The sequence below is a fragment of the Pongo pygmaeus genome, chromosome 21, assembly GCF_028885625.2.
Source record: "Pongo pygmaeus isolate AG05252 chromosome 21, NHGRI_mPonPyg2-v2.0_pri, whole genome shotgun sequence".
Lineage (NCBI taxonomy): Eukaryota > Metazoa > Chordata > Mammalia > Primates > Hominidae > Pongo > Pongo pygmaeus.
In genome coordinates, this window is record NC_072394.2 from 57,116,053 (window position 1) to 57,131,942 (window position 15,890).

At 41.3% G+C, this 15,890-nt stretch overlaps 1 protein-coding gene across 2 annotated transcripts in view; it reads left to right on the forward strand.

The window, feature by feature from the left end:
* Positions 1–3,103: 3,103 nt before the first annotated feature.
* The window catches only part of DOK5 (docking protein 5), a 177,379-nt gene continuing 164,592 nt past the window's right edge, over positions 3,104–15,890 (forward strand). Inside the window, exon 1 of one of the 2 annotated variants that reach the window (XM_054468223.2) lies at positions 3,104–3,687. In XM_054468223.2, the coding sequence (XP_054324198.1) occupies positions 3,622–3,687 (66 nt within the window). In that variant the 5' untranslated portion in view covers positions 3,104–3,621. The remainder of the gene's footprint in view (positions 3,688–15,890) is intronic. The other variant, XM_054468222.2, reaches the window with a different exon arrangement.

The following is a 15,890-nucleotide window of genomic DNA, read 5'->3' on the forward strand; positions in this document are numbered from 1 at the left end:
TCAGACAATCACTAGATTCAAGGATGAAAAACCGTGTCCTGAGGTGCCAGAGTTGAACCACGAGCTTGGATCCCTGGGCATCCTTATAGGACTAAGTGTCCTACTTGCCCAGGATAAACTGTTACATGAAAAATAAATAAACTTTTATGCATCTTAAATCATTATATTTTGGGGTCTAATTGTTACAAAAGCTTCACATCTATTTAAATAACTTCCTGGGGTGCTGGAAGAGGGGTTCTAACAGTGTCGTCGGGATCTGGTTTACTTCTCTTTATGTCTTGGTTCTGCTCCTTTAGCGTGGCCTTCACTCTTCGATAAGCCCTTCCCCTGGGGTCTCACCATGTGTGCCAGCAGCTCCTGGGCCTCTTCCATCCAGATTCCATTTCAGCTGGAGTGTGAGTCTTCCTCCCAGTATTCAGTAAAAGTAACCCAATTCATTATTAATTGGCCAGCTTAGGTCATGTGCCCATATCTGAACCAATCACCAACCACTAGTTGTCCAAAGGAAGGCCATTGACAGGGCTGCACATGTGAGCTGGAAACAGGGGTGAGTACACTCAGTGAAAATGGTGACTACTATGGGAAGAACAACGTCTGGATGCTGAGGAAACAAACAGAAATGCATACTACAAATAAGAAGCTCTAAATGTTCAAAAATTGAGTTCAAAACACAGAACGAAATAGTATTTTTTTTTGTCAGACATTTCCAGTAAAACTAAATCATGTGTGATAGTATGTTTGTTTGGTAGCATATGGTTAGGCAAGTTGTGCACTGTAGAACTCTATAAGCACCCCTTACATCGTCTACCTCTGTGAATGGTTCTTTTCCATTTCTTTTTCTTTTTTTAATTTTTTTTTTTTTTGAGACGGAGTTTCGATCTTGTTGCCCAGGCTGAAGTGCAATGGTGCAATCTTGGCTCACCTCCACCTCCCAGGTTCAAGTGATTCTCCTTCTTCAGCCTCTCGGGTAGCTGGGATTACAGGCACGCACCACCACACATAGCTAATTTTGTATTTTTAGTAGAAACGGGGTTTCTCCATGTTGGTCAAGCTGGTCTCGAACTCCCGACCTCAGGTGATCTGCCCACCTCGGCCTCCCAAAAAATTACAGGGATTACAGGCGTAAGCCACTGTGCCCGGTCTCTTTGCTCTTGCTGCCAGGGCTTGTATTGCACAATTGGGACAAGTGTAAATGTCCTATGAATAGTATATCACAGTCTGTACATTTTTCATGTATGTCAATTTGATTTCACCAAACAAACAAAACCATATATTGGATTCAGTCTTGCAATTTAAAAAAGAAATCATTTGTTCCTTCACATCTAGTTTGATATTTTCTGGTTTGATTCTAGTTTCCTCAGTTCCAGTTAAATTATTTATGGATGTTGATTATAGTCAGCATTAACTATCAAGGGATGGATTTCTCGCCTTCAATTTTTGTCAGTAATTATTTCCGTTATTGTGGGCCCTTCACGTCAAGCTCCTTATGCCTTAATTTCTTCATTTTTTGTTTCTATAATACTGTGGATTTGGTCTATAAATGATGTGTTAGATAAATGCCTTCCATGAACACCTCTATTTTACAGCAACCATGGGCAGCATTTTTTTTTTTTTTTAAGTTCCAATCCTTCAAAAAGAGCTCTCCAAATGATTTTACCATTTCATCTCTTTTGGTGAGAGATTTAAAATTAAAACATCATTTTCCATAGAATGGCAACATGAAGACAGATGGTTTACTATGTAGCAAAAATAGTTCTCCCTGCCAAAATATCTCCTTTTTGATTGTCCCCATTTAGTCTCGGTTCTCCTATGACACATTCTTGGAGGATTCTGTTCTTTAACTGAAACTCATCAAGCCAAGGTGACTAAAAGCTAATGTTCCCAGTGAGAATGGGAAGATTCATATTGTCTTAGAGTTGAAAGACCTGTGGATGTCATCAGGGCAAACAATACACTAGTAACTGAATCCTCTTCTCAATGGCTCTGAGCAGTGATCCCTAGCTTTAGCTTGGTCACTTCCCAGTGAGTAAGAATTTTTGTCTAATTTCTGATTATTATCTTTGCCTTTGTGAATAGTGCAAATGATTAGAAAGATCATCCTTGGAAATCAACTAGTAACCTCTCTTTCTGTGAGATCTGCTCTTCAGAAGAGGAATAGGAGAATATTTAGGAGCAGAGCTGGGCACTACACACACCTCCCTTCAATCCTAGCTCTGATAGTGGCCAGCTGTGAGACCTTAGCAAGTCCCAGGGGCCTAACTCTTCTGAGCTTCAGTCTGTAAAATGTGGATGCTGGTACCTAATTCATTATTCTCTTAACAAGATTAGCACAATGCCCAGCACAGTGGTGCTCAATGTGTGTTAGCAATTATCAATCAAGTATGCTTTAGGGAGGTAATGCAGTCAGGGGCAGGTGAGTGTGAAATCCAGTCCCCTTCTTCATCTTATTGTATAGGCAGTATCTCATAATGGCAATGAGAGCTCTATTGCCAGGCTAAGGAGGCTTAAATATGGGCCTGGTGTATACATAACAGGGCACCTACCTCAAAAAGTGCAGGGGAGTTTGAATGAGTCAATCCATGCAAAAGGCTTGGAGCGTGCCTGGCACCTAGGTGGCCATCTTGATAACCACAAAGATTTACTGAGCACTTGCTCTGGGGTCAGGCTTTGGGGACAGACAGTGATGAGGCCAAGTCTCAGCCCCCTGGGAAACACATTCCGGCGGGAAAGACAGGCTCAAACAGGGAAACTGTGGCAAATGATACCAGCGAGGGCTAGGTCCCTGACACCAAGGAAACCCAAGGAAGCATTTAGCTTAAGCGGTGACAATATCCCTCTCCTCAGATGCCAAGGTCAAGGCGAGCCGCGGCAACACCATCTCCCCAGACACACACGCAAAATCGGCCCTTCTCTGGGAAAGGGCAGGGGCTGAAGGGTGAGGCGGGGTGGGCGGCGGCTGGAAAAAGTGAAATTTCCTCTCCTCCTAAAATAAGTCATTGGAGCGAGGAGAGCGAGCGCTATCTCGGTAGGCTGTGGGCGAGGTGCGGGGGCGGCGGGGGCACGCTCCGGGTCCGCCAGGAGGGGAGGGATCGGAAGGGGAAGCGGGGAGGGAAAGGTGGGTGGGAGGCGCGGGGAGCGCGTTCCAGGGCTGCTGCTCGCGGGTGGCCGCAGCCCGGTGCTGGGACTCGCGCGGCTCCTCCTCTTAGCCCCCCACCCCTTCCTCCTCTTTCCTCCTCCTCCTTCCTCCTTCCTCCTCCTCCTCCTCCTCCTTCTTCTCCTCCTTCTCGGCCGGGAGGAGGCAGGGCTGGATCCCTCAGCCGCCGCCGCTCCTCCTCCTGGCAGGCCGGCCGCCGAGTCAGCTGACGCCGGCGCTCCAGCCTCGCCTCCCCGCGCGGCGCTCTGCGCTCCCCGAAAGTGGCTGCAAGCCGGCCGCCCACTGTCAGGGTTGGGGGGACAGAGAAAGTGATGTGCGCCTTCTAAAGCCTCGCCCAGCGCCGCCGAAGCAGCTTCACCTCTCCAACTTTCTCCCACCGACTGCTTGTCTTGACCCTGCCCTCCACCCTCCCCAAAGCCACTTCGGGTGCGCGCTCTTGGGTAAAGGGGGGTCACCGGCTGTCTGGGATGGCTTCCAATTTTAATGACATAGTGAAGCAAGGGTACGTGAGGATCCGGAGCAGACGCCTCGGGGTGAGTATCGATCCTCTCCGTGTTGCTGTTCGCCGGTTCGATTGTCTCTCTCCTGAGCCAGCATCCCTGGAGGGTGGACGGAGAGTCCCCGGCCGCGCGCCGGAGAATTGCGCGGTGGCTTTCTCAGCCGAAACCCGCGTCTCCGGGGCTGTCACTGTAAGGCCAGCGTCTAGGTATGTAATGGATCTATCTTTATCTCTTGGATGACTTGGCTTTCTGATGGTGGCCGCGTGTTGGGCTTCAGTAGCCACTGGAGCCCATCTACTCGAAATAAATATTTCTCGGTAGCCATGGAAGTTGGAGCTGAGAAGCCCGGGCGGGGGTGCCTGCCGGATGCCCCCGGTTCCCCTCTTTTCCCACTCGCCGCCAACTTAACTTTTCCGGGAAATGGATCGGCTGGTTGAGAAAGAGGACACGCATACTCGGTGTGAACGAGGTCACGAACCCTCTGACCCCAGGGAGAGATTTCTGCCAAGCGTAAAGTGTCTTTGGACTCCCCCACCTCTGTCCCAGGTGTCGTGGCAAAGGCGGTGCGGGCTGGCCCTGGTCCGGGCCAACTTGGGTAGATACTTAAATCTGGATTTTCCCTGGTTCGAAGCCGGGGTGGTGGATTTCTGTTGCTGGAACACACCCTGGAGGTCCACGGAAGGGTTATTTACGTGGAACCTAATACCTGGCATAGCGCAAGTGCTCCCTACGTATGTCCTGAAAGGAAGAATGAATGAATCTTAGGGCACTTGGGACAGATGTTGACACAGGCTAGTTCCTTCCTTAAAACTCCCTCTCTTTCGCCCGTTTCTCTCTTGGCTCCTCGCTGGAGGAGGCTTCCAGAGAGAACCCACGCTTCCTCTCCTTGGGCCTGAATGATGGTGAAAGAATTCTTGAGGGAGAGGGTAGATACTGGAATGATTTTTTTATTTCCTAGAAATTTCAAACTAGGTCCCTCATTTCTCTTTGCCTCCTATCAAGTGTTGTCGCTGTTTTAGTTGATCCTGTGCGTTTGGACATAGGGGGTGAAAAGTGGGGGTGGGGAGGTGGGGGTGGGTGGAGAAAATATCCTTTGGTGTAATGCCCAAAATAAGTATAATGTCAGTAATCGTGTGGAATGCCGCTGTTGATAATGAGTGATAAATTGAATAGCTTTCTCTAGAAATATGTGTCATTTGGCATCTTTCTCTTACTTGGTCTTTGGACTGTTTTAATGTGCCAGATACTTTTACTGAAAACTGAAAAGAAATTTCACAGTAGTAAACTCAGCTAGGGAGGGAAGCCCTGTGGGGAGGAACATCCGCAATTATTATAAAACTCTTGCCCAATTCGTTTTGGTCTTTTTCTTTTCTTTTCTTTTCTTTTCCCCTGCTGGTGACCATGTTTTAGCAATTATGTCCTGTGTTATTGTGAATATATACATATGTAATTAGGGAGAAATGTAACAGAACTCACCATTTCCATCAGCTCTGCCAAAGTTTCCTTGGTTTTCTCTTCTGCTATGCAAATATTCTCATCTGCAAGAGCACCCATTGTTGGGGGTACTTTACTGAGTGACTCCCATGTAAGGGGCAAACAATAATGGGAACTTTCTATTTTTGGTATGCTTATAGGCTGGCCAAGTGTTACAATTTTAAGGGGAGTAAGTTAAAAAAAAAACAACCCAGCATTCTAATTTAGCTTCACTCCATCATGTCAACGGAAGGCATTGGTACGAGACATCCATTCTGTGTTAGGGAGCATTCCAATGGGAAGAGGACATGCATTATTAATGCACAAAATATGAATTATTCATAAGGATCAGAGTTTATGCCAAATTGTGACACATGGTAATTTATTTGAAAAACTGGTTACCATCACTTTCTTGTTTGTGGTAACTGAGATTATTTTTTCTAGATTATTACAATTGACACAACATAGCCCTATGTGTGTGCTAACATTTATGGACAGATATTTGAAGCAGAAGGAACAGAAATACAGTTTAGTTTGTATTTGTTTTATATTTTACAGCATTTTGGATGCTAGTGAGCAGTATACTTTCTCAAGATTTATTCTTTTTGTCTGTGTTCACATTCAGACTTCAGAGTATCTATTGAATTATGGTTATTGCTCATGGAGAGAAAAGGTCAAAAATATGATCAAATAAGTCTGGTCTTATTTGTTAGCATTGGATTTCTCACCAGTTAGTTTTTAAAATATTCTTATGGTATAATTTACAAAAGAGGCTGATTACATAGTTGCCAGAACACAGTGCAAACCAAAGTTTTAATGGAGGCTGCAAATATTGGTTAAGGATGCTGTAGGGAATTGGCATGGGGACCCTATGTCCACAGTAAGGAATGTTAGTGGTATTAATCTAGGCTACATATGGCCTAGAACAGCATGCGACCTGTATATTCTAGGAATATGTGCAAGTCTCAAAGAGAGGTAGGGCATTTATTTTGTCTAGCACAGAGTAGGCACTTGGTAAGTTCATGTTGAAATATGCGCTGTATACATATGTAACTTACCTGCACATTGCGCACATGTACCATAAAACCTAAAGTATAATAATAATAATAATAAAAGAAAAAAATAAAAATAAAAAATAAAAATAAATAAAAAAAAATAAAAATAAAAAAAAAAAGAAATATGCGCTGAACTATATAGTGCATGGATGCTCTTGCCGTTTATAACCTTTAGGAACTAATACAACAGCATTTTTATTAATGGAATCCAAACCATGTTTGGGAGGGTTTATAATTAAATACAAAAACATTTCATGGTAAGCAGCTGTTCCTTGTGCCAAGGAATAAATGCTTCTTCAGATTTGGAGAAAGAGGAGAAGGGAACGCATTCTGCTTCTATTGCTTGTTGACCTTTGACCTTTCTTGGCCTCAGTTTTCTAGTCTGTACAATGAACACTATTTAATGATGTTCTTGGGAGCATCAAATAAGATATTTGTGAAAATGCAATGAAAGTCTAGAACATTGATTCTGCTTGTATCATTTTCTTTAATCAAAGATGAATTAGGATTAGTAGAGAGATATAGGAATTATCTATTTCCTTCTCTTTCTATGTAGAAATGTACAAAGGCATAAATGTTTATGCAGCGCCACATTTTTTCAATGGATGAAACTTTTACAAATTATATACATATATGTGTATGTATGTGTATTTTTATACATAGGAATAAATATATACATACAACATATGTACATATTGTATAATATATAATATACATATACATTTATATATGTGATTTTTTAACAGGACGGGAAACATTCTAAAAACATTGCCATTCAAATGGGTCACAGATAAGTGGTCACCTTCATTTGAAATCCTAAAGAGTTTAAATGATTAAGCAATCAAATATGTATAGATTTATTCTCTTCTTTAAACATCAAGAAGCTTAATGAAATACAATTCATTTAACTCAAAAGTTTCAGTATCTTCACATCTGTATTCCCCAGCTTAATCCCCATTGGTTCCTGGAGGTCTCCAGCTGTGCCCTGGGTACTGAATTTGTTCAGGAATGTCGACGTTACTATTTGGGGGTCTGGGGGAAGGAGGGGAGCAGCTGTCTATAATTATTTGACTAATCCACTAAACGCACTAAAAATTTCTTTTTAGGGAAGAGGCAAATCAGGCAATTTGTAAAACATTAACCGGCTGAATGTGTGACTTAGATGGCATCATATAACAATTCTCACCTCGTTTCTTTCCTTGCAATGGAGATGATTTTCCAATCAATCATTGTCATGGCTTGCCCACAAGGCAAGTTTCAGAATGGAAACTCGGGTCTATTTATCTACGCACAATCTCTCAGTTACTTCACTTTAACTGACATTTCTGTGCTCTTGTCTACCAAGGACTTAGCAGCTTGGACCTCTTTTCTGACCTCCACTCATGTAAATTCTCCTGTCTATCCCACATCTCCACTTGGATGACTCACAGACCTGCTTCTCCTAGAGTCCTCTCCATCTTAGCCACTAGAGGTCCCAGCATTTTGCTTGCGAAGGTAAAAATCACAAGCAAACCTTGGTGTCATTTCACTCTTCTCCCCTCATCTCCCACCCCTACAGGCAGTCCATCAGGAGATCTTGTGGGCTGTATCTTTGAAATATATCTAGAATCCGGCTGTCACCTCACACTATCCACTGCTACCACCCTTGTCCAAACCCTCCTCATCTCCTCCCTGTAACATTGCAACAGTCTTCTCATTTGACTTCCCGCCTACACTCTTGCTCCAACCAGTGCCTTCTCAATACAGCAAAGTGTTCCTTTGGAAATGTAAGAAAGGTCATGTCACCTGGCTGCTGAAGCTGTCAGAGGCGTGTGAACCAGAGCAACTCCATCTTGAATAGGAGCTGGGTAAAACAAGACTGAAACCTACTGGGCTGCATTCCCAGACGGTTAAGGCATTCTAAGTTACAGGATGAGACAGGAGGTCGGCACAAGATACAGGTCATAAAGACCTTGCTGATAAAACAGTTTACAGTAAAGAAGGCGGCCACAACCCACCAAAACCAAGACGGCGACAAGAGTGACCTCTGGTTTTCCTCACTGCTACATGGCGCTACCCCCACCAGTGCTATGACAGTTTACAAATGCCATGGCAATGTCAGGAAGTTACCCTATATGGTCTGAAAAGGGGAGGCATGAATAATCCATCCCTTTTTATCATATCATCAAGAAATAACCATAAAAATGGGCAACCAGCAGCCCTCAGGGCTGCTCCATCTATGGAGTAGCCATTCTTTATTCCTTTACTTTCCTAATAAACTTGCTTTCACTTTACAGACTTGCCCTGAAATCTTTGCTGTGAGAGATCCAAGAACCCTCTCTTGGGGTCTGGATGAGGACCCCTGTCTGGTAACAAAACCATTGGTGACTTTCCATATACTGCAGAGAAGTCTTACAATGGGCCATGAGGCCCTATGCTGCCCCAGAACCCTTTCGTTTACTGTTTTCTCTGCTTGGAATGCTGTTTCCCCAGTTACCTCCTCCTGGCTTGCTCTCTCACCTCCCTCAGCCTTTTCGCAGCTCCTACCCTCTCAATGAGGCCTTTAAGGCCTCTATCTATCTATCTATCTATTTATCTATCTATCTATCTATCATCATCATCATTATCTATCTGTCATCATCATCATCATTATCTATCTATCTATCTATCTATCTATCATCATCATCATCATCATCATTATCTATCTATCTATCTATCATCATCATCATCATCATCATTATCTATCTATCTATCATCATCGTCATCATCATTATCTATCTATGTATCTATCTATCTATCATCTGTCTATCATCATCTATCTATCTATCTATCTATCTATCATCATCATCATCATCTATCTATCTGTCATCATCATCATCATCATTATCTATCTATCTATCATCATCATCATCATCATTATCTATCTATCATCATCATCTATCTATCTATCTATCATCATCATCTATCTATCTATCTATCATCATCATCATCGTCATCATCTATCTATCTATCTATCATCATCATCATCATTATCTATCTATCTATCTATCTATCATCATCTATCTATCTATCTATCTATCTATCTATCTATCATCATCATCATCATCTATCTCTCTCTCTATCTATCTATCTATCTATCTATCTATCTATCTATCATCATCATCATCATTATCTATCTATCTATCTATCTATTTTTTTTTGGCGGAATCTTGCTCTGTTTTCCAGGCTAGAGTGTAGTGGCGTGATCTCAGCTCACTGCAGCCTCTGCCTCCTGGGTTCAAGCAATTCTCCTGTCTCAGCCTCCTAAGTAGCTGGGATTACAGGCATGCACCACCATACCCAGCTAATTTTTATATTTTTAGTAGAGATGGGATTTCACCATGTTGGCCAGGCTGGTCTCGAACTCCTGACCTCAAGATCCACAAGCCTCGGCCTCCTAAAAGTGCTGGGATTACAGGCGTGAGCCACTGCGCCCGGCCTCAGACCACTCTATTTTATTTCTTCTCCCTCTCCTTTCCTTCTTTCCCTGCCCCTTTTTCTTCCTAGACTTATTACCCTCTCCTTCATTTATCTTCGTATTGCCTATGTACTGCCAAGGGCATGTGAGGCTCCTTGAGGGCTGGGGCTTGTTTCTCTCTTCTTTAATCATAGCTATCCCCCAGTGCCTAGTACAGGGCCCAGCACAGAGTGGGCATTTGATGCAGATTTGTGGAATAAATTAATGACCCCATCACTGTGTAGTAGCTTAAGAGCATAGGCTCTGACATGGGACTGTGTTAAAATCCCAACTCACTGGCTGGTTATGTGACTTCTGGTGCGTTATTTAATATTTATAAGCCTCTATCTTCTGTAAAAATATGGAGACTCTTACTACTCACCTAATAGATGATGATCATAAAGAGCTTAACACAATGCTTGACATAGTAAAAACCCAATTAATGTTTATTAGGGCTCTCACTCCTTCTTCCAGTGTGGTTAGAGACAATGACACTTAACTGGTTATTATTTCACTGTTTCTACTGCAATTGTTCTTATCCTCAAAGAACTTGTTTTTTAGTTAGGAAAACAAACTTAGCACAAGTACCAAATGTTGCTTGGCATTGATGGTTGATACAGAAGGAATTTATAAGATTTCACCTTTATAAGATCTTTTATGATTCTACACAAATGGTAGAGATATAAAATAAGGAGAAATGCCTCTTCATGTAACTTCAATTCGAGTGAATTCACTGGACTAGGAGGTATTTTTGTTAACTTGGGGACTGTTTTCTTTTGTGGCAGAGAAGAAATTTTAAAAATTGGTCAGCTCACATCCAGGTTTTAAAAATAAACATTTTCTAATTCTTTCATTTTATAGTTTCACCTGACCGGGTATGGCACAAACGCTTTCATGTTTCATTTGAGGTTTTTAGATTTTGATGTTCAGGAATCCATGCATTTTTTATGGTACCATGACAAAGTCATAGCCATAATATGAAAATTATACAAATAGAATAAACTCATATACTCCTTTTTTTTCCTTTTGAGATGGAGTCTCACTCTGCTGCCCAGGCTGGAGTGCCCAGGTGTGATCTTGGCTCACTGCAGCCTCCATCTCCCAGGTTCAATCAATTCTCCTGCCTCAGCCTCCTGAGTAGCTGGGACTACAGGCACGTGTCACCACAGCTGGCTAATTTTGGTATTTTTAGTAGAGACAGGGTTTCACTATGTTGGCCAGGCTGGCCTTGTACGCCTGACTTCTGGTGATCCACCCATCTCAGCCTCCCAAAGTGCTGGGATTACAGGCGTGAGCCACCGCGCCCGGCCTCATCCACCGCGCCCGGCCTCATCATATGCTATTGTTATTTAAGTATATGTAAGCACATGCCCATATATGCACATATGAACTCGTGCAACTGTTCAGTAAGATATGTGAAGTTTAGTTACTCTTTAAGAACAAGATGCTTTGGGATAACTTTATCACTAGGGAAATTTATGGCCAGATAGACTGCGTATATATACATGCATCAGTCAGGACGACTCAATTATTTTGGCTTCATTTGAATCAGCTTCATTGACATGGTTTCCATGTCAGAAGGGCTTTCCAGCTGGTATTTCAGTCATCTTCATCTGATTGTCCATGTGGATGAGAAGATTAATTGTGCATAAAGTCAGCCTTTACATCATCATCCCCAAAACTGATTTAAGCAAAGAGTGGCCAATTTAGTGACTTTGTATATAGACATAAACCAAATTAGTAATACGATTATCCCCACATCTGCCAATGTATTTTTGAAATCATATTTATTAGAAGACTAGAAATATTTATTTTTAGAGCAGCTTTGTAATTTTTGTGGGGAATTGTTTGGTATTTTAAGAACTTAGTTTTCATTGGAATATATTTTGTTTCATTTATTTTATCATTCCTCAAATATTTCTTGAGTACCTATTAGTGTTAACCACCTTAAATAAGGCAGATACAATCACCATCCTCAAGGAGTTGACAATTTAATTTTGGATTTGTATTATTAACAAGAGATTAATGTATTCACTATAGTTAAAGAGGAATTCATCTGAGTAACAGGTCAAATATTGAAGTGAAAAGATGCCTGAGGATATTTTTCTATTCTATTTTTGTGAAATGAGGAAGGGCAAATTTGATTTTTCTCTTACTCTAGGAATTTGATCCTAGTGGGGTGGAAATTAAACCTTTGGAGATTCTAAGCCTTGAAGAGATTATGGTGCGACCCCCCGTTCCTGTGAAATTCAAAATAAAATTGTGAGTTTAGAAATGCCACATGATATATGTGAATGTTTAAATTAAAATAGCTTCTTTCTAGAATGCAGATGGCTACATTTTGGATAAGTATTTGGAAGCTGATTTTTGCAGAGCAGTTGTGGGGGCTGCCTTTATTTCACTAGTGTTCTCACCCTGTGTTTATGCCCTGGATCCCAGAGAACAAAATTGTTAACTGTGTGTCTTGTGTTCTTAAGCCGAGTTGTTAACTAGGCTCCAGTGAGAGGATGCAGGTGATTTTTCTGAGACAATGCTTTGCAGCTTGTATGAGATTCTTACAGAAGTCTGGTCCTCCCTACCCCAGCCTCTCCCACTTTCCACCTGCTGTGCCTTCTTAAAGATTAACATCAGGTTGGGTACGGTGGCTCACGTCTGCAATCCCAGTGTAATCCCAGCACTTTGGGAGGCTGAGGCGGGTTGATCACCTGAGGTCAGGAGTTCCAGACCAGCCTGGCCAGCATGGTGAAACCCTGTCTCTACTAAAAATACAAAAATTAGCTGGGCATGGTGGCAGGCACCTGTAATCCCAGCTACTTAGGGGGCTGAGGCAGGAGAATCCCTTGAACCCAGGAGGTGGAAGTTGCAGTGAGCCGAGATTGCGCCACTGCACTCCAGCCTGGGGAACAAGAGCAAGACTTCATCTCAAAAAAAAAAAAAAAAAAAAAAGAAAGTTAAGATCAATATTTCATTATTTTAATTGAAGTTTTATTTTTAGATAATTGTTATGTTCATATGTAGTTGTAAGAAATAATATGGAGAGATATTCCATGCCCTTTACCCACTTTCCCCCCAATGGTAACATCTTTCAAATTTGTAGGACAGTATAACAACCAATATATTGACAATGATACAATTAAGATATAGAACATTTCATTCCCTGGAGGATCCTTCACAGTCTTCTTATATAGCTGCCTCTCCTGCCCCTGTCCTCCATATCCCTAATCCCCTGACAACCACTAATCTGTTTTCCTTTTGTCATTTCAAGAATATTATGTAAATGGAGTCCAGGCTTGGTGGCTCGTTCCTGTCATCCCAGGACTTTGGGAGACCAAGGCAGAAGGGCCACTTGAGCCCAGAAGTTTGAGACTGGTCTCAGGCAACATAGTGAGACTGTCTCTACAAAAAATAAAAATAGAAAATTAGCCAGCTCTGGTGGTACACGCCTGCAGTGCTGGTTATTTGAGAGGTTGAAGTGGGAGGATCACTTGAGCCTGGGAGGTTGAGGCTGCAGTGAACCGTGATCATACTACTATACTTCAGCCTGAATGATAGAGCAAGATGAGACTCTGTCTCAGAATTTTTTAAAAAAGAATATTATGTAGGCCGGGTGTGGTGGCTCACGCCTGTAATCCCAGCACTTTGGGAGGCCGAGGTGGGCAGATCACAAGGTCGGGAGTTGGTGACCAGCCTGATCAACGTGGTGAAACCCCGTCTCTACTAAAAATACAAAAATTAGTCGGGCATGGTGGAGAGCTACTCAGGAGGCTGAGGCAGGAGAATCACTTGAACCCGGATGGCAGAGGTTGCAGTGAGCGGCGGAGATTGCAGTGAGCTGAGATCGTGCCATTGCACTCCAGCCTGGGTGACAAGAGTGAGACTCCATCTCAAAAAAAAAAAAGAGAATATAATGTAAAAGAACCACACAGTATGTAATGTTTGGGGATTGGCTTTTTTAAAACTCAATATAATCCCCCGAGATTCATTCAGGTTGTTGTGTGTATAAGTTTGTTCTTTTTTCTTGCTGAGTAGTGTTCCGTGGTGTGTATGTACCATAGGTACCGTAGTTTGTTTAGACACTCACCTGTTGAAGGACATGGGTTGTTTTTGGTTTTCGGCTATCATGAATAAAGCTGATATACTCATATAAGCATTTGTGTAGAGGTTTTCATGTGAACATAAGTTTTCATGCCTCCAAGCAAATGTCCAGGAGTGCAATTGCTGGGTTGTAGAGTAGTTGTGTCTAGTTTTTAAAGAAACTGCTGAACCATTTTCTCACAGGAGTTGTACCATTTTACATTCACATCAGCAACGTGTGAGTGAATCAGTTTTTCTGCATCTTTGCCAGCATTTGGTGTCATCACCGTGTTTTATCTTAGCCATTCTTCTAGCTGTGTCATGGTATCTTATTGTGGTTTTAATTTGCATTTTTGTAAAGTGTAGCAATGTTGAGCATCTTTTCATGTTCCTGTTTGCCATCCATTTCAGTAAAATGCCTGGATTGCTTATTTTTTAACGGTTGAGTTTTGAAAGTTCTTCATATATTCTAGACATCAATCCCTTTTAGATAAGTGGTTTGCAAGTATCTTCTCTCAGTCTTGTCTTTCCAGCCTAATATCCTGAAGATGTTTCAATTTTTTTGTAAGTTTTATAGTTTTATCTTTTATATTTAAGTCCATCATCCATTTTGAGTAATTTTTGTATAAGGTGTGCATTTCAGGTCAAGGTTATGCCTATGGATGTGCAGTTACTCCAGCACTTTTTTGAAAAGGTTGTCTTTTTTTCATTGAGCATTTTTATGTGTGTCTTTACCTGGGTCCTCTATTCTGTTCCATTGTTCTATATGCCTTATGTATGTACAGTGATATGTCTATATATGTCTGTATTTGTAACTACACAATAAGTCTTGAAATAGGGCACACAGATCCCTCTCAGTTTATTCTTTTTCAAAACTGTTTTAGCTATTCTAGTTCCTTTGCCTTTTAATATAAATTTTAAAATAATGCCTATAACTACCAGAAATCTTTCTGGGATACTTTCTCATTCCACACACACACACACACACACACACACACACACACACGATTTAATTGGTGCATTAGTTTTTTTTGTGGTGGAAATAGCAGAAGTTTGAGACTCACACTTTAGTTTGGGTCTCAGCTTGGCTGCTTATTGGCTTTGTAGCCTTAGGGAAAATTGCTTATTCTTTCTGATCTTTACCTTACTTATATATGAAAAATGAGGATAATATACGAAAGATGAATATACCAGGCTCTTAATCCTGTGCCTGACTCACGGTAGAAACTCAGTGAGTCATACTATTGATTTTTATTTTTTATTGGTAAGAGGTTGAAATGATATTTTTAGTTTATTGTCTGTAAGAACCATGGCCTGGTGGAAATTAATTCTCTCATATTCCAGTGGAAGAGTCATGTTTTTGATAATAAAAAAATAAGGTTGCATTCTATCTTCCTCTTGATGTTGACTTCTGTGATATATTTTTGTAATATTGGGTTTATTTAGGAGCCTCCAGTGAAATCCTATCTTAGAACATAAAGACTTGAATGTATTAGCCAAAATGGCAGACCTTTGATTATAAGACTGGCCACAGTATTTTTGCCTATTAACTCTAACAGCTTTGTCCAAATGTGAGATTTATATGTCTGGAGAGATAATTTTAGGGTAGTAAACAACATTCAATCATAAAATGAGAAAAAGTATTATTTATTGTCCAACATAACTCAAAAAGTTGGTGACTACTAGGGCTTTTCCTAGAGATGACCATCCTGACTTAGGTGCGGAGTGTTCAGCTCACAGCATCATGTTTCATTGCATTGATTAACTTTATATTATGATAAATTTGACATTTTCTCTCAAGTGATACTGGTTTCCAATATCAGATAAGAATGTGTACTTCCTCTTTAAATAAAGCTTATTTATTTTAAAAAGCAAAGTAACTTAATGTTAACTTACAGTGCAGGTATTATATGATCATGCAGTGGCAAAAATTTTGGAGGTAGGTGGTGGTACATAGATGCAGTGCGAATCCAAAGGGTGCAGGACTGAAGTTTGGGAAACTGCAGACCAGTGTACTTATTTTTTAAAATAGGTTTTCTAAAATTTCTTTACTTACAGCTGCCAAATGTCATCATTTTATATAAATAACTTAAAAATTAGGTGCTTAGGGAAAAAACTCCCATGTACCCAATACCATCCTCTTACAAAACTTTCCTCTG